The sequence below is a fragment of the Cyanistes caeruleus genome, chromosome 3 (genome assembly GCF_971803275.1).
Source record: "Cyanistes caeruleus chromosome 3, bCyaCae1.hap1.1, whole genome shotgun sequence".
Taxonomy (NCBI): Eukaryota; Metazoa; Chordata; class Aves; order Passeriformes; family Paridae; genus Cyanistes; species Cyanistes caeruleus.
Window position 1 is genome coordinate 75,352,791 of NC_141703.1, and position 25,942 is coordinate 75,378,732.

At 38.5% G+C, this 25,942-nt stretch overlaps 2 protein-coding genes across 13 annotated transcripts in view; both read right to left on the minus strand.

The window, feature by feature from the left end:
- YAP1 (Yes1 associated transcriptional regulator) overlaps nt 1-5,046 on the minus strand; it is an 86,888-nt gene extending 81,842 nt beyond the window's left edge. For 2 of the 9 annotated variants that reach the window (XM_086882014.1, XM_086882012.1), the window contains exons 1-2: nt 4,623-5,046; nt 1,405-1,652 (exon numbers count right to left, since the gene is read on the minus strand). In XM_086882014.1, the coding sequence (XP_086738140.1) occupies nt 1,405-1,652; nt 4,623-4,943 (569 nt within the window). In that variant the 5' untranslated portion in view covers nt 4,944-5,046. Of the gene's footprint in view, nt 1-1,404; nt 1,653-3,606; nt 3,798-4,622 lie in introns of those variants that run through there. The other 7 variants (XM_086882016.1, XM_086882013.1, XM_086882010.1 and 4 more) reach the window with 4 other exon arrangements.
- A 710-nt stretch (nt 5,047-5,756) lies between these two features.
- On the minus strand, nt 5,757-25,941 carry CFAP300 (cilia and flagella associated protein 300). Of its 4 annotated transcripts, none has more exons than XM_023920553.2 (7): nt 25,832-25,941; nt 25,325-25,406; nt 23,593-23,665; nt 18,110-18,276; nt 15,752-15,924; nt 10,334-10,400; nt 5,757-6,140 (listed from the first exon to the last, which is right to left on the minus strand). In XM_023920553.2, exons 1-7 carry the CDS (start codon nt 25,939-25,941, stop codon nt 6,012-6,014), a joined length of 801 nt encoding a protein of 266 aa, XP_023776321.2. In that variant the 3' UTR covers nt 5,757-6,011. The 4 variants fall into 4 exon arrangements, with proteins under 4 accessions (XP_023776321.2, XP_086738132.1, XP_023776337.2 ...); XM_086882006.1 differs by lacking the exon at nt 25,832-25,941 and adding an exon at nt 25,582-25,641; XM_023920569.2 differs by lacking the exon at nt 25,832-25,941 and adding an exon at nt 25,517-25,588.
- Nucleotide 25,942: the final 1 nt, after the last annotated feature.

The following is a 25,942-nucleotide window of genomic DNA, read 5'->3' on the forward strand; positions in this document are numbered from 1 at the left end:
TTCAATGAGCTACAGCTCTCAAATGGCATAAACTTACACAGATCAAAAAAAAAACTTCTACTTGTGCCTGCTGAAGAACTCATTCTAGAGCACACTGATCTGTTAAACTTCACCAAAGAAAATTTCACATCTTCAAGATCTATAGCTAATGCTTATTTTCACATTCATTCAACAATGTTCTCAAAAGGGGACCTTCAGGCTCAAATAATTTCAGACAACTACTGCAACCTCTTTTCAGTTGAAAAAAAAAAAAAAGCTAATTTCTCTGTATGGGAATACCACAGCTACAGGAACAAGAAACGTTTTTAAGAAGTTCTGCAAGTTCAACTTTCATTGCAGACAAAATTTGTTTTAGTTTTTGAAGCTACAAGCTCAACTACTTCAATCAGATGCACCTATTAATCACAATGTTTGAGTGAGAAAGGTAGGAATAAATATGTTTTTCTTGGTTGAAACAAGTTTTACATAAGTAACACAGTGTTACCTCTCCCCACCCTGCATATGACACAATGGGTTATTTAGAGACTTGCTGCTACATAAAAAGTTCAAATTATAGTCAAAATATTTGAGGGAAAGTTATGGTCTTGGTGGGCACACTTTCCGAAAGAAGGACAAGTCCTTGCTGTTTTAGAAAACTGCACAGAATAAAAGAAAATGTTTCCTGATGGATTGGGTGTCAAATGGATGGCAAGTGTAACTTTTCTTCAGTTATAGAAAAGGTGATACTAATTTCACTGTGTGAAAAAACACAGTTCTAGGAACATGAAACAATGTTAGAAATTCTGATGTTTCCTTTTCACTGTCAGGAATATAGATGAGTTAAGTTACAAACACAAATACTGCAATCAAACACATATATTAATTATCTCAGGAAGAAAGAATAGGCAAAAACCATTTTGGTTGTGTATTTAAGCCCTTGTCCTTAATCAGAACATAAGAAGCCCTGACATACTGTCACTACAATAGTCTCTAAAGTTAACTCTGTATTTTTACATCTGTAATATTAAAATGAGGTAAAACATATCTTGACCTCCATGGCAACTCTGACAATATTCTCCAAATCCAAAAGTCTCATTGTTCCAGAATGACTATGCTCATTTCACTCATTTTTCAATACACAATATAATGGAAAATATTCTTTGGCTAAGATTAAGATAGGACAAATATTCAGTCATATTCACTGCCACATACAGTTTTCAGAAACAGCAGAGTTGATATGGGAGAAATACTGAAGTGGTAGGGTACCCTACTTAAAATCAGGAGCAGGTTTTTAAAAATACGTATTTTCAGCACAACGAAATTTACCGAAATTCTTCTAAGACTGTAAAAACAAAATATGTATCCCAACAACAACAAAAAAAAAAGCGCCAGAGATACAGCTAATTGAAAAGAAATTTTACTTACTTAAGAAAGTATCTCTGTCCAGATGGTGTCTTAGCCATCTCCCAACCTGGTGGCAAAGGTACATCATCAGGGATCTCAAAAGAAGACTGGCGGAGGTGTTGAGAAGATGGAGCTCCAGGTCCAGTCACTACTCCAGAGGGTGTAAGTGTCCCTGGAGAAACAGCTCCCAGCTGCAGTGATGCTGGAGAGGAATGAGCTCGGACATGCTGTGGGGTCAGGGCTCCTGCCGTCCCGGCATCAGTGCTGGCCTGCCAGGAGTGAAATTATTTTATTAAAATTCCTATATTTCAGGAGAAATGTAGTTGTCAGAAGACATTTCACTTTAAATTAATGTTTCAGGAGAAATTCATAGCTCAGTTGTTCTAAAGTTCTGCTTATTTTCCAGTTGTAACTGTTCAAGCAGGCCTCCACGTAGTCTGGTTAACTAGCATCACAAAAGCCCTTGTGCAAATCAAGAAATATTAACCTTATATGTTGAGAGCCCTTAGTTTTATCTTGAAAACTAAAGTTTTCAAACTAAAAACTAAACCTAAAAATCCTCCTCAGCACAGGGTTAAGAACAAACCTGCCTGCAGTCAGCAGATCTCATCCCGTGCATTGAATGGTTTGTTACTGGACTGCACCCACTCACTACCATCACACCCACTTCCTGGTGGAGGAGTTAATTTCCCACTCTCCTTTTCAAGTGGGGGTGTGGGGATTCAAGTACACGCACACACCATCCCCACCCCCCACTCGGGGTTTAAAAGATCACACAAAGAGAAAAGCAATAGTGAAATGCCAGCTGGCAGCAGTGAGTTCCAATAAAGGAAGACTCACGAATTCAACCATTAAAAAAACCCATACAAGAAGACTGAACATAACATTTCCTAATAACTCAAACTTTTAGGGGTATAAAGAGTCTGTCCACGCTTTTATCCAAAGCAAAGCTTCAGCAAACGGTTGACCCAGTCAATCAGGAATGACTCACAAACCCATTCATCGGAGTCACCACTCATAAGCACACAGAACGTCTTTGCCAGTAGTAAATACGTGTCCAACGTGGAACAGAAAAGGCAGCTCTGAAAACTTGATTAAAGGAAAAATGGCTTTGAGAAATGTATTTACCAATTAACTGGTTTTATAGATAGAGCAGGACAACACTGACACCTATAATGAGATGCACGTATCAGTCCCTGTCACACCTCTCTACACAAGGGATTGCACCATATGAGGCCCCACTTACTCCTACAGTTCTGCTTCACTCCATCTGTATGCAAGCACACATGAAGTTCCATGCGTTCAACTGGAAACCAATCACTTCGCACTTACATTCAGACAAAATAAGCAAGTAGTAAATCAAGTGGATTTGCAATATTTTAATTCCTGGCAATAACAGAATTAAAGAAAATAGAGATCTTTTCTTTAAGCAGAATGTTTATGTGGCACAACTAAACAAAAAGGAAAACCAAAAACAGTCCACAGTGAAGCAAATGATTCTCTCTTGCTTCAGCTGGATTTCAAGTTTATGTTTTAAGAACCACTGAGTGGTACAAGGAACAGTGATCCAACTAAATATGCTTTACAGACGAAGATTAACATTCACAATTGTGAATTGTTTACAATGTTAGACTAAGCCTAAAAGTACAACCAAAAGTTGTATGATCATCACACACTTTAAGTGCATTCAAACACAAGAGCTATTTGACTGCAGTTACTGTATTTAACAAGACACAGCACCAAGTGTTGGATGAACGGTCTATCCTTTCAGATTTCTACACAATGAAACCGTGATGAAATTTGCACAAGTTGGGAGAGCACTATACACTAAACCCCTTATTCCTTGCTGGATTTCAGTATGTTATTAAAGGTCTGCAACTTAGAAGCTAGCAAAACTACAGAAGCAGATCAGCTCCACCTCTTCCAATCTTCTTTTCAGTCTTCCTATATGAAGGCCAGACTGCTTTTTTGAGTATTTGGAAAATGAATTAACTCCTAGGCTGGGAGAGTACTTGCCAAGGTTCAGCCTGGAACGAACTTCTGAAGTCAAGTTATAAATCGTTCAAAACAGAAGTTTAATAATGGAAATGTTGACAGACCCTTAACAACACGGGTACCAGGCACCAGTACACGGTGAGTTTCACTCTTACTGGCTACACAGAAAAAGTAACAATAGCCAATAATAAAGCAATAATTTTATAGCTCAGCAACAAAGTTTATTACTTAATAGCACTCGACTTGGTGGTAGGCACAGTCTCCTTCGAAAAAGTTGGTAACAGCATTAGCTTTCGCTCGTATTCACACCAGCACTTAGGTTTTGGTACAAAAGTCCCTCTGCTTAAACACCAAATGCTCCCGGAGGCCGAGCGACGACCCTGCCCCGCATCCCCCGCCCCGCTCCTCCCCAGCCCTGCCCCCGCATCGCCCCTTCCCCCCGGCCCTGCCCCGCCCCTTCCCAGCCCTGCCCCGCATCCCTCCCCCGCTCCCTGCGCGGCCCTGCCCCGCATCCCTCCCTCCCCCGGGCCGGCACGGCCGAGGCCTCACGGCTCCGAGCCCCGGTCCCAGGCTGCCGCCGCTGCGCCCGGCGGACCCTGGACGCCGTCAGACCTGGCGTCTGGCTCGGGAATTAACTTCGGATGTGCTTGCGTGTGTATGTGGGGGGTTAATCCTACTCAGCCCAGCACCATGCTGAAATGGTGGAAAAGTCACATCCATATTTACTGTCTGACTGGGCGAGGGGGTGTAGGTTTGGCAGCACTTCATCGACCCCTTCCACAGAGGGCAAGGAATTCGACCGCAAAGCGAAATTCCAAGCGAAGCGTTTTCACCCAAGTTTTAGGGGCTCACCCCCACAGTCGCCTTCCCGGTGAGGCCGAGATAGCCAAAGAGCGGATGTGGAGTTGGAGGCCCCGCTGGAGACCGGGACGGAGCCAGCGCTCTCCCGCCCTCCCGCTGCCGCCCCGGCCCCGACCCCGACCCCGCCGGCGTCCCGGGGCGCGGGAGGCGGCCCTGCCCCGGGGGAAGAACAAATAAAGGGGTGCGGGGGGGCGGCAGAGAGCGCCCCGATAGCCCCGGCCGGGCGCCCCCCGCCCTGCTCGGCCCCGCGGATTCCCGCCCCGGCCCCCTCCCCCACACGCCTCCCCCGGGAGGAGCTCGGCGGCGGGGAGGGGGAACACGGCCCAGCCGGGCCGCCCCCCCCCCCGCCCGCGGCGTGGGCCCCTTCCTTCCCTCCCCCTCACCTGGCGGGAGTGGGCCTTGGGCTCGGGCGGCTTGAAGAAGGAGTCGGGCAGTTTCCGCAGTCGCATGGGCAGCGTGTGTGGCACGTTGGCGCCCTTGGGGTTCATCACGGCGTTGAACAGCGCCTCCAAGTCGGTCTCCGAGTCGCCCCGCACATGGACGATCTGGTGCCCCGCCGGAGGGGGCCCCGCACCCGGAGGCTGCGCCGCGCCGGCCGGGGCCCCCGACACCGCGCCCGGGGGCTGCGGCGGCGCCTGCTGCTGCGAGGCCGGGGGCTGCGCTGCCTGCGGCGGCTGCTGCGTTTGAGGCTGCCCAGGATCCATGGCTCCGTCGGGACCCCGCGGCGCTTCCCTGGCGGGGCTCGGCGGCTTAGAGCCCGGATTCCCAGTCCCGCATGCCCCGCACCCCGGGCCGCGGGCTCGTCCTGCTGTCGCCGGTGCTTCTCACCCCTCGGTCGGGAAGCCGACCCGGCCGCGGCAACTGGCAAAACAACTCCGGCCGTGCGGCGCTTCCCCGAGCCCGGCCCAGCCCGGCCGGCGCCTCTGTCCCGGCGGCGGAAACTAACTCACACAACACACCAAACAAAAGTTCGCAGTTACGCCCGCCCGAATCACTCTCCGCCGCCGGCTCCGCCCCTCCTGAGCCCGCCCGCACCGTATCCGACCGAGACAGCCCGTGCTCGCAGCGCTCCTGCGCGCGCCCGCCCGCACCGCCTCCCGCCCGGGGCACTGGGGGCGCTGCGCGGCCCCCCCGGACCCCGCTCCGCCCGCGGCCCCGGCCCCGGCCCCGGCCCCGGCCCCAGCCTCGGCCCGGCTGGCACGGCGCCGCCCCCGCTTCGCGCCCGCCCGCTCCTCTCCCGCCCGCCCGCGGCCGCCACGGAGCGCAGCCGCCAACCAGAACTTTTTTTCTCCCTAACTTCTACCCCAAGTTCCAGCAGGCCGCTCCGCGAGGGGGTGGGGAGGGGCGGCCGCGCTTCCCTCCCCAAGGCCCGGAGGGGGCATCTGCCCGGGACCCCTCCCGCCGGTCTCCTCCCGCGCTTTCTCCCCGTTCCGTAGAGCTTTCACCGACTGCAGAGCCTCCCCTGCAGTTACGCGTCGCGGGTCTGTAAAGCTGGCTCGTAAAAATGACGAGACCTCTAGAGAAACACTTTTTATTAGATAAAACGGGTGATGGAAGGGGGGAAAAGGCTAAGAAAACAGCTTTAAGAACTATAAATACCGGAAAACTTTTGTCACTAACCACACAGTGACATCTGAGTGAACGGGAAGCACTTAAGAGCGTGTCACCAAGGAGTTGAGCTTTCCTCGTCAGAAAACTAGTCAATGTCTATCTCAACCCAACAGAAAGAAGGCAACCTCCATTACAAAATCTGGGACCAGCCAGGTTTATAATTAGTTTGTAAATAGGCTTCCGAATCGGTGATATAGAATATTCACGTGTCGCTTGCAGGGATCCACAATCAAGTAGGCAAAAGTCTGTTGGTGGCTTTTGCTTGAAGGGTAACACAGGCCATTAACATCCTGACAGAAAGAAAAAAAACCGAAACCGTATTAGGGACAATAGAGATATCTGTAAGAGAATTAATAAAATCTGAAGTTAATAATTTTGTTCCAATTGTAACTGTTTATTGCACAACAAAATAGAGCAAATACACCACAGTTTATTTAAATGGTATTATCTCCCCATAAGGACCCCAACACTACAAAATGCACAGTAATTCTGGCTAGATGTATCAAATAACCTTGAGGTAAATGTAATATTTATATAAAATGCAAAATTAAACATGTAAGCAAGTGTTTACACAATTAGAGCCTAAAATACAAAGGATTAAATATACAACAGCCCATCACGTTTCTTTTGAAAGAGAAAAAAAATCATGTACTCTATATTAATACATAAAGCTGTTCCATCCGTAATTTTTTTTCACTTTACATTTGCTAATGCATCTGTTCAGGTTCCAATATTTGCATTTAAGCAAAATACTCATTACAGATCACATTAACAACTTTGGACTATTACTGAAAACATTTTGTGTTCCAGTCATCAGAAAGGGCTTGAAGGGATTCTAGACACCTAGCAGGAAAATCCTGAAAAAACATATTCAGCTGACAATCAGCATAGGAACTGGGCTCTTCACGTTAACATCCTATGTCTGTACGTGTCAATAAAAGCTTCAGTGTTGACAGAGCAGCACAGCTGGACACACTTCAAATCCAGTAGGGATCCAGGAACTAGATGGAGGGATTTTTAAAGGGTTGGGTTTTTTTATTTAGTCAGTGTGGTAACTAAATATGTGAAAGATCAATAAATATGTAGCTGACACCTCCTTTCTTTTAAAACATGAAATGGTTTCCTCCTGCTCCCCAACACCTTTGTACAACAGTTGAAGAGATGTAGGTTCTGTAACACTTTTCTTGCTTGACAGTAATTGCTGTATTGCATATATTGTTTGTTTTCTTCAGGAAAATTTTAAATTTACAGACTACAAATTATTCCGGATTCTACATCTCTCACATTCTTTTGTTGAAGCTGTCCTCCTTTGCATAAAATAATCTTTTTTTTTGGAGCAAGGAAACATGAAAACTGTTGCCTCTCTCAGTGGTTAGGTCAGCTGAGAAGGAAAAGAGCTGGGTCCCCATTTCTGACCATCTGTGAATTTTATCCTTTAGGTGTTATTGGTATCCCATTTTCTCCTTTTACTTCAAAGAGAATGAATCCATTATCAGATATTCTGGTGTCTTCCTTCGGGGGATTATTCAAACCCCTAAATCTTAAATTAAGCTAGGCACCTCATAAAAGCACTGTTTGAGACAGGTAGAGATTTGATAAGATTTATTCCCAAAATATTCCAATGGTAGTCAAATGCCACAAGCTAGAAATAACATTCTATATTTAAGCAGCACAGCATACAAGCTCTGTAGCTCCAATTGTAGGATAACTAGCTTTCTTCAGGTGTTTTTTAAGGATACATTTGTAACAAACACTGGATTCTCAACTGCAGTAAGGAGAGCAAATTTTATGATTTTATAGAGCTCAGCATCAAAGGGAAGGTCTTTGGAATTTGATCCAAAAATAACCTAAGCTCAGTCATGTAACTGAACAAAATAAAAGTAAGAGAAGATCAACATCAAGATGTGGTTGTTAGTTAAACACTTTTCCCATTTCTACTGAGGATCCCACTCCTGCAGTCTTTGTGGAACTGATGGATGGCACTTGAGGTTTTGACTGTTTAGAGGCACTGTGAGCCCACTAAAAATTTGTTCAACAGCTCAAGAACAAAAACAATGTAGTTCTAGCAATGAGGCATTTCAAGCAATATACCAAACTTGGTATCAATACAACCTAATTAAATGAAAAGAGTTCTTAAGTTTATTTTAATTAGAAAAAGAGGTCATAAACCCCCTAAAATGCTTGACTATAAAGGCTCTGATATTTACATTCATGCATGTACACAAGTTAAGAATCATACCAATTCCATCTGCAGTATGGACTTTGGTTCATACATGCAGGGGGTGTAATGATTGATTTACTGATGTTAGAGTAGGATCATTTTATTTTTTCTTTGTAGCAACACAGCTGATGTTTTAAGAATACATATGCATAGCATAAAACAGAAATAAAAATACTGCTGAACATTCTCAAAACTGCATAATGTAATTGACAAACTTTTTAAATACTTCTTGAACAAACTTTGCATTATTCTGATTTCTAACACTGCCACAGTTTGGGTTCAGGTAAAGAAAGTTCCAAAATATCATTGAGCATTCCAATATTTAAGCTGTATTCATTATATGCAAATATTATGTGCATATAATGAATATGCAATATTCATTATATGCAAAGCTCCAAACCTCTCAAGGGTTAATGTTAAGGTTTGGAGTTAAACAGAGTACTTTGTCACAAGATCTAAAATTATTTCTCTTATGATGCCTAGGTCTATCAGGTTTTGATGCTAAAGAGCTCTACAGACATTTTTAAGAGAGGCCTCAACAAATTTATTTTAAAAATTATTTATCTATTTACATCAAGCTAGGAGGATATGACCTTTTCTTACAGATACAAACCAAGAAAATTTGGCTTAAAAAGTTAATAATAAAATATATAATATTCTAATGAATATAATTAAAGAATATATTTAATAATTAAATTAATAATTAATAATTAAATTTATAATTAAACTGTAATCCACTTAAGTATTATAATAACACTCTACAGTTATTTATCAAATGAACTCAGAAACTAAATCCACTGCAGAAATGTAGTTATCTCCTTGAGAGAAACTTTTCATCACAAACACAAGACATTAGTGCTCCAGGAAGTGTCCTTCCTGTAAGTGCTAAGTGGAGTGAAATAGTTTTGATCCACGAAACCGTTAAACAGTCTAGACACTCTATTTAGCCTTTCTGCTTTCTGAGACAAAATTCTTCAAGATGTACTTTAATAGAAACCGTAATTTCAGAATTCTCCTTCACCCCACAAATTTTCAGAATGTGTAGTAATCCCAATTTTTCTCCAAGGGTACAAGGAAGATACCCCATTCTGCATTAACAGTGGATCTTCTTTTGTCCATCTATTTTATTTACAAAAAGTTGCTAAAATTTGGTTGGGGTTTTGTTTGTTCGTTTGATTTTTTCCTCTGTAGTTCTGATGATATTTAATGTATGGCAAACACAGGGGAGCTCTTTAATGTCCATCTGCCTAAACATAGAAATCTGCAATTCACATCAATGCACTTGATTCAGAGGTTGGAAAGGACCAGTAATAACAGAAGAACATCCAGTTACCAGGGTTCTGCTTTTTTATTTTTATTACAGTCTGCAACGTAGCAGAAAGATAAATTTTGATACACCCATAAAGTGTTTATTTTCAAAAGTCTTTTATGAATCATACATAGTACTTAAAAGATGATGACCAACAGATGAACAACTGGGTTATTGGCAACCTACAGGGAAGTTTGTGCAGGCTGAAATGACATCAGCTACTGCTGTTGAAAGTCGGTACATTATCTGACATTTAATTATCACATATTCTGGTTACTCAAGAAGAATTTGGAGTAGTTCATCCTACTGTAACAGCTTTAATGACAGATATGCTGAATCTAGTAAACATGCAGTCAGTTCTCAAACTTATCTTGATGGTAAATGTATGATTTTGCAAGGGAAAGAGATAGGAATGAGACTTGACGAGGGAGGGGAAAAGAGGTTAGCAGTCATCTCACCACCTCAGCCCTTTTGTATACTAAATATCCTTGCAGTCTTTACAGAAAGAGATGCAATACAAGCTATTTACAAAGCTCTAGCAACATTTCAAAACAGAACTATAGGAAGTCAAGAGTGCATCCTTGATCCTTATTGCTAACTCAAGTTTTATTATTATCTAAACCCAGAATTACTCAGATTTTATTTTTTTTTTCATTATCTAGTTTCTGGATGACTGTTATGATTTCCACTGCAATCCAGCAAATCTATTTCTAGTGAGCTACCAAATAAAACTTTAGCTGGCAGTTACTAATGAAAAGTTAGTAAAGAGGATGAGAAACAGGATGAGGCCAGGGAAAGAGCTAATGAATAAAAAAAATAACAGCTATGGGGAAATAACCTATAATCCATTATAATGGAATATTATATTTTCTTTATGTAAAAGTAAATTCATTATTTTCATGTTATATATATTAGTGCCAGTAATATCCCATATAAAAATTATTAATACTTACATATGCAGACACTCTGAAGACTGTAGAAATAATATGTATTTCTTTTGTTTCAGGGTTCTTTTGAACACTGAAATACAGGGGTATAATACACAATTAGTATATATCGTAAATACTAGATAATTAGACTCTTTAATTTATTAAATACATTTTAAACATATGCATTGTGTCCTTGCTCAATTGTAATGAAGGTCAAATTTATAGCTAAAATTATGTCATAGTAAACATAAAAAGCTATGTGGCCACTGTTAGGTAACAGAGTTATTATGATATTTTACTGAAAAATATTGAATATATCTAGTCATCTGACTTGGTTTCACTGTTCTCAGCTACTAAATCACAGCAATATTACCCAGACCTAGATGATTCCAAATATAGAGTTTTCATTTTGATAGATACAAAAATTATGCAGCTAAACATTTCATAAAAATCTTTTCACATATTCTTTGAGAAAAAAACCTCCAAAGTGAAATGCATCTTAATACAGACTACAAGAAGTAGCAGCAGTACTGGTGAAGAAATACATTCTTTAGCTCATTTTTTCATTAGTATATAATTATAGTTTAGGTTTATTTTTTCTCCTTTGGAATTTTGTATATATAGTCAGCTAGGCAACTTGGGATGGGATTAGTTCTGAGCTTTTATATTTAGACTATTTATTGTGAAGATTGCCATTTCTTTCATCACATTTACTAATAACACTGAATATTATTGAAAATAATCCAGGCATCTCAACCTATTTGAAGTATTTTAATATATCATTTTTCCTCAAGTCTGCTTTAAGTTATGCTTACATTTCTCCAGAAATTACATCATGCAACTGCTATTCATTTCTCTAATTTTGCATATTCCCATTTACATTAACTAACTGTGGAACAGCTGAGGCTTAAAAATTCCGTACTTATACACTACCAAGAAATGCATAGCTCAAAACCTGCCTTGTCACAAACAGGTTCCATTCCCAAGGAAGGTCCCAGTGTAGACAAGTTACAAGAGGATGTGTGAAACACAGCCCAGTTGAACACCACACCAGGTCTAAGCTGTGATAGCAGTCTCCCGTTACCAGAGCTTTGGCAAAGCTTCTTTTTATAAGAACAAATGAACCCCAAATCAAGCAACAGCACCTTTGTTGATTCAATCTCTGCAGCCAGTAAAAGAGATTGACTCTCCAATTAACTGATTTCATCTGTAGAGCAATGACACAGTCATGTTTGAACCTATACTGTAAGCTAATCTTCCCTGTGGTCAGTCAGTAATGAGGCCTTCTCAGAACTTTTTGTTGCATCTGACATGTTGACATACTCAACAGTGGATGAAGACAGCACTGAAATCGGTACTGACCCCAGTTGTCTGCCCTCCCACCCCTCCAGAGATGACTGCCTTCCCAGCAGGACATGACTCATGACTCAGCTTCTGAACCACTGCAGTTTACTGACCAGCACACTAAGCCAAACTAACACAGATGTCATTTTATGCTGACACACCAGGTTGTAACTGCAGCAGTTCAGAAATTCTTCAACCATCTCTGTGGAAAGAGTGACAATTTTCAGAACAAGACATAGAGGACTGATGGCATTATTCCCTTCTACCATATATCACCACCCCCAAAAGCAACAGTTGTATTTAAGTGGCTCTGACTTCAGATTCTTCTGCCAGAAAACTATCCTGTCAATTTCTGGCTTCTTAATTTTCATGTTTTATATATATATATATATATATATATATATATATATATATATAATTTATATATTTATATACCTGGGATACCAGAGTAAGAGTTGACAAAGAATAAGTCTTCCTATTTATTCCATGACCTTGAGAAATTTTCCCCTTGTGGTTAGCTTCCTGTAAGCAATTTTTCAGAATGTTTATTTTCAGTACTTTGGTTATTTTTTAAGGCAAAAATTTGTGTCTGTTAAAATCAAATGAATTCTTCCTTTGCTTACTTGAAAGAAAACCAAGAGGTTGCCTTTGACAAACTCATTTGCTCTATTTCTCTTTTTTCCCCCAAAAGGTTTTAGAAAAAAATTATCTTGTCCTTTTGAAGAGGATAGTATTTCTTTAAAAATAATGTTAATAGCCCCATGTTCTTTCAAATTGTTAACTTCTAAACTATTAATTTGATATGGTGGTACATTGTTTTAATGTGCATCTATTCTCTTTTTACAAAGAGCAAATATCCTCATGGTCTCTCTATTCACTTTGGGCTTTATTTATATGCCAACCTTCCTGCCAATATTTTACTAGGCTTTCCAAACAATAAAAGAGCAACTTAATACTTTCAAATACATTCATTCATTATGGGGGAAAGGGCATGGAGATAGAAGTTAAGGAAGGAGAAGAAAACAACCACAAGATGCTACAGCAGCTGTCACCATGGAGAGACACTTAGAAAAATCAGGGGTTAAGTACAGAAGACAATATTTATCAACAGAGATTCATAGATTATATTTTCATTATTTCAAAGTTTTTGTCACATAAATATATTCTTTAAATCAAAATACTACAACAAGGGATTTGAAATTATTTAGTGTTGTATCCTGTATAACCCATTAGGTTAAACAGAATACAACACTAAACAGTAGAATTTTTCACAGATTCAGCTGATCACAGACTAATTACTGATGGGTTAGTAACAGACTACAAGTCGTGCCTTAATGTTTTAGTAAGAATATATCACACTTTTTGCAAAGAAAAAAATCTCCACCATTTAGTAGCTGTATTTGGATATACCTAGCTTGTAAAATATCTAGAGCTGCTAATTTCAAAAAGATTATTTCATTCGCTCATAATAAAGTGATGCACATAGAAATGCTTTAATAAAATGAAACCTTAAAAGTTTTTACACTATTTTCAATGCTAGTGCCTTGGAGTTAGAACTCAGGTATGGCCAGAAAAAGAACCTGTAATAAAGATAAGTAGGGAAAAGCTCATTAACAGGTCTGCTGCTCCTAGCAGTAAAGGCACTTCTGTGGAACTCCTCATGCCAAGGCTCTTGTCCATAAGGAATACTGTAACAGGACTAAACAGTGGTAGCTCATACATCCATAGGCTTACTGTTATTAGACTGAATTAATCTGTGGTAGCGAATTTTTTAATCATCATCAGCCAGCAGCTAATAATTATTAAGTATACATTTGTTTTTTACCAAGCCTTCTGATCCTCAAACAAAAATGAAACCTTAAGGATATTTTACAGAATTTTAAATACCTTGAAAAGCTTTTAATATCACTTTACAAAGAGTAGAATGTATCCAATGCAACTGTCATCCAAGATACAATGAAACCAGAAGATAGCAGTCTAAGAAAAAATTTAAACAAAACTTGGTATTCAATACAAATTTGAGGGTGAAACAGAATTTAAGAGATCATTAGCAATCTTTTACAGAAAATAAGAGGCTATAAGAAAGTAATTTTAATTGCTTTATTTTCTGGTGTAATTTGCTCAAGAATGGAGTAACACAGTGCACAGCATGGACCAGAAATTAGAAATTAAGTCGAGACTGTCATTAGTGTCCCTATTCAGAGCCTGTCACTGTCTTTTTCTCTCTTAACACAGTGGAAATAAAACAGAAGCATCATTTTGGATAAACTGGGAGCAGGGGGAAATGAGACCAGGAAAAAGACAACCATGATTCTGAAGTGGGGGGGAACATCTGAAATGTCAAGATCAAAAGCTTTCCTCACGGGACTGACAAAGAACTCAATATTAAAGGAGAAAGATGAAAGATTCAGTCAAATGGTAAGTTTTGTTTTCAACTGGTAACCAGTGCTAAACACCAGCTCCTCTGGCAGTGAGAAACCAGCAGACATTTACTGGCACAGAAATGGAGAGACACATGGTACACAAATACTGAAGATCAATTACATCACTTCAACACTTGGGAGGATAGAAAACAATCTGCCAACTGGCAAAAAAAAAAAAGCCTCAAACAACACAGGAATACATCTTGAAATATTTTCTCCTAAATATTTTATGAAGGGCAGAAGCAACATGCAAGAGGAAAATACAAAGGGATAATAGGGAACAGGTTGAGGATACAGAAAAAGTAAACTTTGAAAGCAGGATGAAATTGTGGGAGGATCTTGGCAGAGGCTTTTTTTCTCTTTTAAATAACAAGAACTATTTGACATCCTTATCAAATTTTACAGCATGAAAAAGAATGGAAAGAGGTTTAAGGAGATTGGAAAATAAAGCAAATGAATGGCTTAGAACAGAACTTGAATATATTTAGGATAAAACAACTCAACAGCAAAGGGGAGCAGTAAAGTGAAGGAACTGATTGGATTTGCACTTTGTCCTAAATTAATTCAACAACAGAAGAGTAGAAACAGCTGCAGTTAATGCAGTCACCTATGGCCCAGGACTGAAGGAACAAACAGCTTGATTCAAGTGCAAAGTGAACAATATAAAAGAAAAGGGAGGGTAGAGTTAAACATTGATAGATCCTTTTATGTCAGATGCTGTATTTCTGAAGAACCCACTTGATTCTCATCTATGTATGAGATGAAAATACCAAAACTATTCATACTAACAAAAAATTTAGTAATATCTTTTACAATCTTTATATTTCCATTAGTTTAACTAAAAATTAGTCTGTATAACCAATAACTACATTCCATTTCCCAGCAACCAGAACATAAGAAGTTTTGTCAGCTAGAGAAGTCAGCATATGGATATATCAAAGCAGGGCAAAAATTGTGTGTTTAGACTGAATCTAAACCTCTGATCAATTATCTCTAATTTCAATGGAAAAAATCCCCTCACATAAGGTTCCAAATAATTCCATACACCAAATGTGATAAAAAATGTTAGTTCACCATGTCACATTAACAGCAAGAATCTATCACCCTTAGCTTTACACTGTGAGAAGTGTATTTGCAGAACTAGGAAGACCAAAATCCAAATGTATTTAAAAAATAAATAAATAAATAAATCAGCAGGGATAAAAATAAATGGAACTGAAAGTTTCAACTAATTATTTCAATTTTTAAATCCTAAATTAAAAGCAGTTCAATTGAAAGTAGCCCAAGATAATACAGGCAAGACTTAATTGTTGATATTTTATCAATGACAGTGGAAACAGTCTGTTTCCAGTACCATGCCATGTTTTCAGCAGACAATTACAGAAGAAAGTATCTTTAAATTGGGAATTAATTATAAACCATCAATGTTCATAAATGTAACATAAAAGTGTTCCTATGTGGGACTAATGTAATTAAAATTGCATATATTTTTCCACAGAGCTACTACCATTTTTCCATTGTATTTTGATATTTGGACACAAATAAGCTTGCAGGTGGGTTAAAGAACAGCCCCATTTTTGAAGCAGTAATGTACAATAAATTTACACAAATCAACACAAAGTATCTATGAACAGTATATGCATACACAGTTTTACAAAAAGTGAATAACACTTACCTCACCAAGTCTTTATAAAAAGCTTTTGTAGTTTCTAAGTATGGGTCAACTACATCTTCAAACTGGCAAAGAGCTCCTCCAATGCAAAAATGCTTAAAAAGACAGAACAGAAATTCCTCACGATCCAGTTGAGTGAATAAATCATAATGGTCAGAATCCTCCAGAAGCAAGACCTTGTGGAACACAGAAAAAACAAGGAAGTCAAGTTGATAAAAATTTATTTAAGATTTAGCTTATAAATAATGCAATTAGTACACAAAAATTATGTCCATATAAAATGTATTGATGAGGGATGGAAATACATATTTCTAAATCCTTCCTCCAATGATGCAATTAGGTTCAAAATCCTTACATATAATATAAAGCAGAATCACCGTCAGATTTGTGTCCAAAATATAGAAATTAATATTTTTCAAGTCTTGTTCTTTCACTGGTTAATTATCTGTCATGCTAATGAAACAATGAATCTGAAAGTAGTCTACCTATATTTGATATGTCAATTGCTGTTAAACAATTTGGTAACTGGTTTTGGTAGCATTTGCTTTTTCACTTTTAGACTGACACAGTTATTTCACATTTGTAAAGGAATCCTGAGGATCTCCCAGAGGTCACTCAAACTCCCATCATTCTTTATTGCAGACTCCAGTGAGCCCTGATCTGTGGCCTGGATTAGCCAGACATGTATCCAGCTGCCTCCATGCATCTCACCTGCCTCTTGCTGAGATATTATGTGAACACAGAGGGCTTGCCAGATTAGTGTCAACACTGGTTTGTGTAAATGTGGACAGGAATTGTAACTCACAATGGCTACAAGACATTTGAGTCATGTCAGCCAAACTGCAGATGCCAGCCCAGGCAAACTGGTCAAAGTTAGACATCAGCCCACTGCTCTCTGGTCCCCGTTATAAAAAAACTACACAACTTGAATAAAAAGGGGTCAGAGCAACAACTGTTTTGGATGGCCATCTCATACATATCCCAACCTCCTTGGCTGAAACAAGACAACACATGGCAGGTAGGAAAGAATTATGGAGTCTTGCAGACAAAGGCCACTCTCTGACACCAGGAGACAGTATGGTGCCCCCTACAGTTTCCTGTCCTAAAGCCCTAACTAATTTGAAGTTTTCATGTCATTCCTGGACTGACTTATTTTTTCTGCTGTCTTAGGTCTTTGGAGTAGGAATCATCTTTGTTTCAAACCAATGTCAAACCCTCAGCTTGCAAATGCCAACACACACATCACTTCCATGGGAAGGAAACTGGGAAGACAGTGAAACCCCAATAATTTCTAATTTTAAATGTTGCCTCTAACCTTCCTACACACAATATATTTAATTTTCAGAAAACATTTCACATGTACTCAAATTATAAATAAATACATGTATTTTGAACTGCTAGGCTACAAACTGCATCTGAAATTCAAACATGAGCTTGAGTTCTCACCTTTTCCCAGAACTTTACAAGACAGACCAGTATTTCAGGCCACATCCTGTAACCAGTGTCACAGGTTCAAATACGTTGCCTTCAAAGGATTTGCCAAGTGCAAATGAGTGCAACTCTATAATTATTTAGTACTTACGTTGATTATATATACAAGGAAGAGCAAAATCCAGTTCTCCCACACTATGCTTTGCTAATGCTACACAAACATAAGTTTAAAAAATGGTTTTAGCTTATGAAGTCAAAAGAAACACAGTAAAGACATACATTGATTAAAAGGGTGCCAGTGTTAGAGATTCTTTTTCAGATAATCTGCTTTATGACACCTCCACTAGAGTATAACAAACAGTTTTACATTGCAGGCCTGTTCAGGAGTTGTATTTAGTAATTTTTCAGTATTACACAGAAAAATAATTTCCTTTTCCATAGTTCCTCTTGCTTTAGAGAAAATGTATTAAGATGGCTTTCTTTAAATGCCTTCACATATGATTGGCATCCTGTCTGGGAACACTTCAGGATGTAGCTATCAAACACATTCAATTTTGTCCCCTACCTTGAAGGCTGAGTGAATCTACAGCTCTGAGTATCACAGCACTTTCTCTTTGGCACCCTTTGTTTCCCCCTCCTAAGCAAACATACAGTTGCATTTCCCCATATACCCCCAGCACTGACTGCCTGAGACATAGGTGGGTAGAAGGTGGCTTTACTTTTTTCTCCCACCTAAAAATGGAAGAGGGCTTACCTGGAAAAAAAGTTATTTCTTTCACATATTCAGGCACTGCAGTGCTGCAGTTTGAAAACTGTGGCTATTGATCCCTGTTTTTACCACTGTTAGAAAAAAAACAACCTGAAAAATGTCTCCTTATAATACCTAATAGAGTAGAAAAATGATAAAAAATTATTCATTATTACACTGACCTTCCTTAATTCATCAGCGATAAGAATATCATCATAATAGTCATCATAACATTTCACAATAGTTCCAGTTTCTCTAACAATTCCTTCCGAGTACAGCCGATCAAAAAATGACATGGAAATCTGTGTACAGGGTACCACTGTAGCTTCAATTTTTGTCACTTTGGAACCTGGAAGATATAGCTGGTTGCATGTTTCATGTTTTAAAAAAAACACAGATCATGTAAGTATGACTCAATCACAGAGTCCCTCAAAAAAAACCCCCAAAACAAACAAAAACAACAAACCAAACAAACAAAAAAAAAACCAAAGAAAGCTAAGAAGGAAACAAGTGTAAAGAAAACATAAAATTCATCTCAATTCTACTTTCCATTAAGGCTCATGTGTCTGCTCCCCCTGTTGGTAAATACCATCAACCGAAACTAGGGATAGAAGGAACACCGTGTGAACCCAGCATCACATTAGATCACACCCTTAGAAAATCATATTCCACAGCTTAACCTTAAAGCATCTGAGAACATATGCCAAATTTGGCATGATGAAGCACTGAACTCAACAGCTGCTAACAGCACCCCACAAAGTAAAAACCAAAATGAACAGTCTTGAAGAATTTTTGACTTGTTAAGTACTATATTGAACATTTTAAAAAGCTATTTTGTAGCCACTGTAAGCTTTATTAACCAGCTATTTCAGAAGATGAAAAACGTACTATCAGCACTTCCTGTATGAATCTGGAGTATTATCTCTGTAATCATTTAATGCAGAATATATTTTTCTATAATTTATTTTTCCCTCTGCTTGCAAATCATCCAAGACTGTATCCTGTTGCTCACAGACTTCAGGTGCCATTTGAGATGCCCTACAGTATTTTCCTTAAAGAGGCATCAGTCCATAAGGGCACGTGTCTTCTCTATGTACAGTGTTACATCTACAAATCTATCTGCATGGTATTGGATAACTTATGGCATCTCAAGTAGCATTACGCTCCATGTTTAAGCAGCTTTGGACTCAGACCAGTTCTGTCTGCTATCTGCAGTCCAAAGTGTTCAACCCAAGTGTTAGAACATGTTTTCTACCCATCTTCAGGTCCACCTGAACACCCATCAAAGTGCTTCTAAACAGGAGAGGGGAGGAGAACATGACTGAACATTCAGCTCAAGGGCACTGTGTCTCAGTGGAGAGAATATTCACAATATTCCAGCTGTCCATGAGTTTATTCTTATCCCTTCTCCTCTGTAGGTTCCCTTCATGGGAGACTGGCCAGCAACATCACAGTATCTAAAGGCTTTTTATCATATGTTTAAAGATAAAATTCTGTGCTGTCCTGACAAATTGACCTAAATGATCTAAGCATTACTATTTAGGAAATGTCCAAATTTCCCTCTAGATGACAGCATTTCAGGAGCAGAAACATGCCAAAAAGGGATGCATGAACCGTGATGCTTCCAAGACCACCTATCATTTCACTCCAACCCTAATCCTTGTAAGCACAGCATAACCTACATTTTCTCTTGCCCTAACACCTACAGAAATATACTATTACATAGAGACTATTTATTTGTAGGTTAAGTAGGGCTGGCATTTTAATACCTAAACCTGTGTAAACTGTACCACCCAACCAATCAATACCAGGAAAAAAATAAAGAGAAGTTATAAACTGATAGCTTGAAAATATGCCTGCTAAAGCTGAAATACCAACAGGAAACTTAAAAATTATTCTATTGGACCATTGTGAAGTCAAGAAAGTCTTTTAAAGACAAAACCCTAGCATTTAATTGCTTGTCTTCCTGTCTACAGACAATGGTTATGAAAAAGGGTATATTTTATTAAAGAATAAAAGGTATAGTACATTCTCCTACCTGTACACACAGTGGCTATTAAAAAACCATATTACATAATCAAAAACAAGTCAGAAAAATCATGAATTACAGCCTTACAACCTATGAAAAAAACCCAAACTATTTCATAGTTATTTATTTACACTTCCTCCCACCCCCTCACTTTCAGTTTCCTCTAACTTCTAATTCTTCAGCTCCCTTTCCCAGGGATTGAATTTTTATTTTATAAGTGATTTAGTAAGAGTTAAATCAGCTTTATTCACATAAATTATTTTAAAATTAACATTAAAACCGGAGTTGACTAACAAACATCAGATGCTAAATGACTTGAGAAAAGGAAAAGATCCAGTTGCTAAGCTAAAAGTACAGGAAATTGAGCTATTTATAAGCCTTAAATTATAAGGATTTTATTGGTGGAAGGGAAGGAGACTTCTGCTCTGAAAAAAGGTTTTATGAAAATTTCAATAATGAAAAAAAAAATCAAGAGCTTTGCAATCTATTCAGTAGTTCTGAAAACCAAACCACACATGGAAAAGTTTAAATACACTGGATGGTCTTACTGTCTGTTTGAGAGATGAGATTTGAAATTCCGAATTTCCTGGACATGAATGATAGGCTTTAATAACACTATAAAAGTAAGCAGTAAAAGAGGAAGAAGAAATGCCTTGACAACTCTACAAGTAGAAAACAAAGAGCTGAGAAATCCTGAAACAGTTTAAGTGTAACAGCCAACTCTGTTCTATATATCTATAAAGTGCTGCCAGAATACTTTTATATTAACACATTGTATATAGTACGGGACATATAAACCCTGGATTAGGTATATTTAGAATTCCTCCAAAATTTAAAAAAAGCTTTTCATATCAGAAAAATATTTTGCAATTTACTATTTACAAAACAGTTTATATATAATCCAAGTTCAGTGCTCGGTATTAAAAAGTAGGGCATTTCAAAAGTAAAAAGTGTAGGTTTATGGTTTATGGGTTCATATGACATATAAAATTCTTTGCAAATTATACCCTATAATAGTAGTTTAAAAATTTCTGATTTAAGATTTCCTTCCAAATTTTAAAATTCCATTCTAAAGACAGAAATTGTTGAAGCTTCAAGCACATATGGCAACTTAAGAACCTTTCTTTAGGCAAATCCTAATTTTTTTTATTTACACAAATAGATGGTAACTTTACCCCTTTGAAGATAAATTTTCAAGTGTTAATTGAGCTTAAGCAGATACAGTCCTGCCTCCTTAAGACCGCTGACAGGTGCAAGGCCAGCAATGTATCCAGGGAAAAACAACTATTTAGTTCTCATTGCAGCTATTTAAAAAACACAAGACTCATACATAAACGGGTGTGTATCAAATTTGTTCCTTTTACTGCTTCTATTTTTGAACTGTCAGAGTAATAGATGAATAGGTGGCTTAAAGCACATCAGAAATATCAGATACTCAGCCTTGTAGCCAGAAGGAGGGGAAAAATATCCCTACTACAACAGGCAAAAAAATTTGGTGTGAGACTAGGTCATAAAGTATCTTTCTGAGCAGAGGAAGCAGAGTAGAGAACATCCTTGTGTATCATTTACCTAAAATGTTTTATTTCAAGCAATGTTGAAGCTGGAGTCCTTGAAACAATGTATTATAGAATTCTACCAGGACAAAAAACACAGTAAGTGAAAAGGTGAGAAGAGGGGACCACAGCTGTAAAAATCTAAAAATTATTATGAAAACAAACACCACTGTAATGTTTTAATAATATCCTTTATAATGCTGACATCTTTCCATGGGTCCATAAATACTTTCTGCCCAAGCTCATGGAGGGCAGGAGAAGGGAGGTTTCTATGGATCTATCTAAACCCCACCTATATTATACATTCAAACTATCTCCCTCATTAAAAAAATAACAAAACAAAAACTAACATTTTTGTTTGTAACAGAATAAATATGGTATTTGAATCAACGTCGACTATGTATTTTCTTCATATTTTCTAAAAAGCAAAATAAGCATGTTTCCAGTATCTTTTTAACAACAGGAATGTTATTTTAAAGTTACTTCACAGTGATAAGCAAATGGTATATCCAGATTAATATATCAGCACTCCTGAAGAAGAAAATACTATTAGATGATTTTTACCTCCTCCCACTCACAGCTAATTCTTACTATATTTTCACAAAATGCACATGAAGACTAAGTATAGAAAAATGTGCCAACATTCCTCACCAAAAATAGGCAAAGAATGGGAAGATGAAATTTTAAGAGCAAACAGGGTACACCAGCTGTTCAGGATTTAGGAAGGGAACCCTTCCAGTCCTTGGGACAAAATGCTTCACTTCTGTGAGGAAAACTGAGCAGAACCAAGAGTTAAGCTGGGTTACTTGGCAAGAGACCCTCCACTCTTAACACAAGGTATGTAACCTACTGACCTCCACTACAGGGACTGTCGAGTTGTAGACTAGACAGATAGCCTTTAAAAAATCCTGTCTAAAGCAAGGAAAGGTTTACTACTGGATTAAAATATATCTATTTTTTTCTGTTTGCCAGAGAAAGAGGTACCTTAAGGGGTACTTGAGATGATTTTTGCATTTTATATATTTCAATAGTTTTAATAGTTAGGTGAAGTGTTTGGAAAATGGATTTTTGCTGACAAAAAGGTGGCAATGTCTAGTGTTACTGTATATAGCAGGAAAAACCCATGCCAGTTCCAGAGAGCTGAAATGGAAAAGTTAGCAAATTCCCAAAGCTCCATTAAATATTTACACACAGTAGTATTTGCAGACAAACCAAAAGAAATGAGAGTTTCCCACTATCCTCTTTTAAGATATCCCTATTTTGGACAATCGCTTTGGCAATATCAGAGATCACCTTATGCACAAAATACAATTACATTATCACATGCAATTCCCATGAGTTTTTGTGTTCCTTTTACATAATGAAAAACACAATTTCAATGTGGTGATGTTTGCTTTTGGCCTTCCTGCTTTAGGGTCTCATTTGCATCTCCAGACCTAATGGAGTGTGTTCAGAAGTTTCTGATAAGGCAACAAGTTGAAGTGACCCTCACAGCATTGGATGTAAGTGGAGCTACCTGTCCAATGGGGCTCTTCTGGGCCTCCATCACCATGGCTGATTTACACCAGCTCAGGGTGTGCTCTACCAATCCTCTGCTCTCAACTTTAATTTGTAATAGAGCAATCATCTCAGACCTCTTCCAAGTCAGGTCATTGTATCTATAGAAGAATGCCCTTCTCCAAATGTTATCTGAGTAAGGTACTACTATGATTCCACAAATAATGCAGTTGTTTATGTCTGGATACATGGTCAGGTCAATTGGATGCCACAAACGATTTATAAACAGCTTCAGGTGCTTGATTTATGGAACGATGAAGGGGTCAAAAGAAAAAAAAGGTATCAAATTTGACAATTTAGTTATTTTGTTCCAGAAGTAGAATCTCTTCCCATTACTTAGTAAAAGAAGTAATTCTTTAAGATATTTCAGCTAGATGAAAACACACATATATGAAATGTCATTATTAGAAAACTGTAAATTAGAGCAAAATAGTAAAAGCAAAGACTTTTTTATTTAAGATTAATTTATTCTAAATTTAAAAGATTTTAAAATTTTAAAAGAAAGCTTAATTATTTCTAAATTTACCCAATGTAGTCCATTGTCCTGAAGCTGACAGCAACTTTAAACTGGAGTTCACACTTTGATCATTAAAAAATGCCTACAATATTCAAATAAGAGAATACAGGTTAATGAAATGAAACATAAAATCATGTTATAGTGCCTTGGATACTTTCAATCCAAATTATAAGGCTCCAATTAGTAAGTAGTTTCTGCATGATCTTTCAGTTTGTATACTAAATATCACACCACCAAATCCATGGGTTTGTAACTCATTGTAGCCAGTGTCTTTTATACACGGAAGGTACCTTGAGGTGCATATTTACATATGTACTATTAAAGTTTTATAATAAAGCATTTTTAGTCCAAGAACACACAAAAATGAATGAAATTCATGAAGGTACAGAAAATTGAGGAAGAGATGAAACAGTTCTATCTCTGCATACAATGTTGTTGAAGATAAAAATAAGCTGCGAAATATTATTTTAAAATTTACTCTTTTTAAATTAATTTGAAGCTTGGAGAAGAGTAGAGACACAGAAAAATTAATAAACAGATATAGAGGAGATTCATAAGTTATTGAAGGGATGGAGGATATATTCCACAGTAAGATTTGAAGAATTCAATCTTACTGATTTATCAATTAAAAGAAGGAGACATGCATAATAATGTTGATAGCTGGCAAGTTTCTGTGATAGATAAGCTAACTAAGAAAACCCACACTTATGTATATGCAGACAGAGTGAATAATCACTGAAGAAACTGAAACTGAAGAAAATTAAATGATGGATCTTTCAATTTCTGCCTCACTACATTTCTTTATTACTCCTCTGGGATACACGGAGATCAGACATTACATATAATGGTCCTTTTTTTCCCCAATTACTTCACAGCTCTTCAGGTTTCATAACTTCATAGTGATAGTTTTACATTTTTAATTCAAAAGAGACAAACATTGAGAGAGTAAATGGGTATTCTGTAAACTTCAATAATTTGAAATGTTTATCACTGGAGGATGAAATAAATATTGGTGCATTTCTGTGTGAATTTAAGATATAAAGAGGCTGAATTCTTTACCCAGGATAACAATATAAAGTAGACATATAAAATATCAAAGAGTTACTTTTAAAACAACAGATGTAAAATTCACATTTTAAAATCAAAAGTTTGCGTTTTTTTCTGTCTGCAAACAGATGCAGAGATTTGACTTTGCAGATGACAGAAATGGAGGACACAAAATCAGCAAGAGATTTGAGTCTCAAAAAGCTGGGAGTTCAAAATTCTCATATAAAGCAATGGTATCCAATACATTTCAAAAGTTATATTTTCAGATATGTGGTGCACATGCACATCTAATTGCACTGTGAATTTACTGTGAGAAATTTACTGATAGCTGTAAGCATGTACACTGTAAGCATGTCTCACACTAGGTGGACTTCCCAACATGAAATGCTGCAGCCAAGATCAGCATCCAGTTCAGATTTCCATTCTTGGGAATCCTGAAAGACTAAATTGTTCCCTCTTAAAGCAGAGTAACATTAGTAGAAACTAAAATATTTTTACTGGACAATACAGTTAACCCACAAAGTCAGAGACTTGAGCACCACACCTAAATCACCTCCTTTCAAGGAGACAGTGAGCAGACCAATAGCATTCAGCACTGCTACATTGTTTGCTGTATGCAGGTTTCCAGTAGCTATAATTTCATGGTGGGGGGGAAAAAAAAAGTCAACTTAAAATACAAAGGATTTAGAACTACCATAAGAAACTCATCCTTTTGATAGGGCTTAAACTGCTGGTCAAAACTGAACGCTTGTGCTGTGATCCTGCCTTGCATGGACCTGAAATGAAAAAAAATGAGGTTAAACATTCTGAAGGCATACATAAAGCCCTATTCTGACCAATTAAATTTTGGTTTTTCCACTCCATTCCCGTTATAAGCGCCTCCAACCCTTCCTCGGAGGGCTCGAGCTGAGCCGGAGCCCCGCTGCGAAGCTGAAATAGATCTCGGCTCACTGTGGGAGGCGAGGACCGACGCCTGACACCTCAGAAGGCGCTGTTTGCCTGCCTGGAAAATATCAAGGAGACTTCAAATTAAGGGGTTGAGGGGAATTTAAAAAAAAAAAAAAAGAAAAGAAAAAAAGAAAAAAGAGACGTGGACCCGCCGCCACCGGGCGCGGAAACGGCTCCAGCCCTCAGCACCGCGCCCGCCTGTTCCCCCGCTGCCCCTAGACAGACGCATCCCTTAGCGGGCGTTCCCCCCCACCATCTGAGGAGTCTGTCCGCGATGTCCTTGTCCTGCAGGCAGGAGAAGGTTTTCTGCGGCAGGGCTCGGAACACGACGCCCGCCGCCTGGCGCCCTCCCTCCGCGGACATC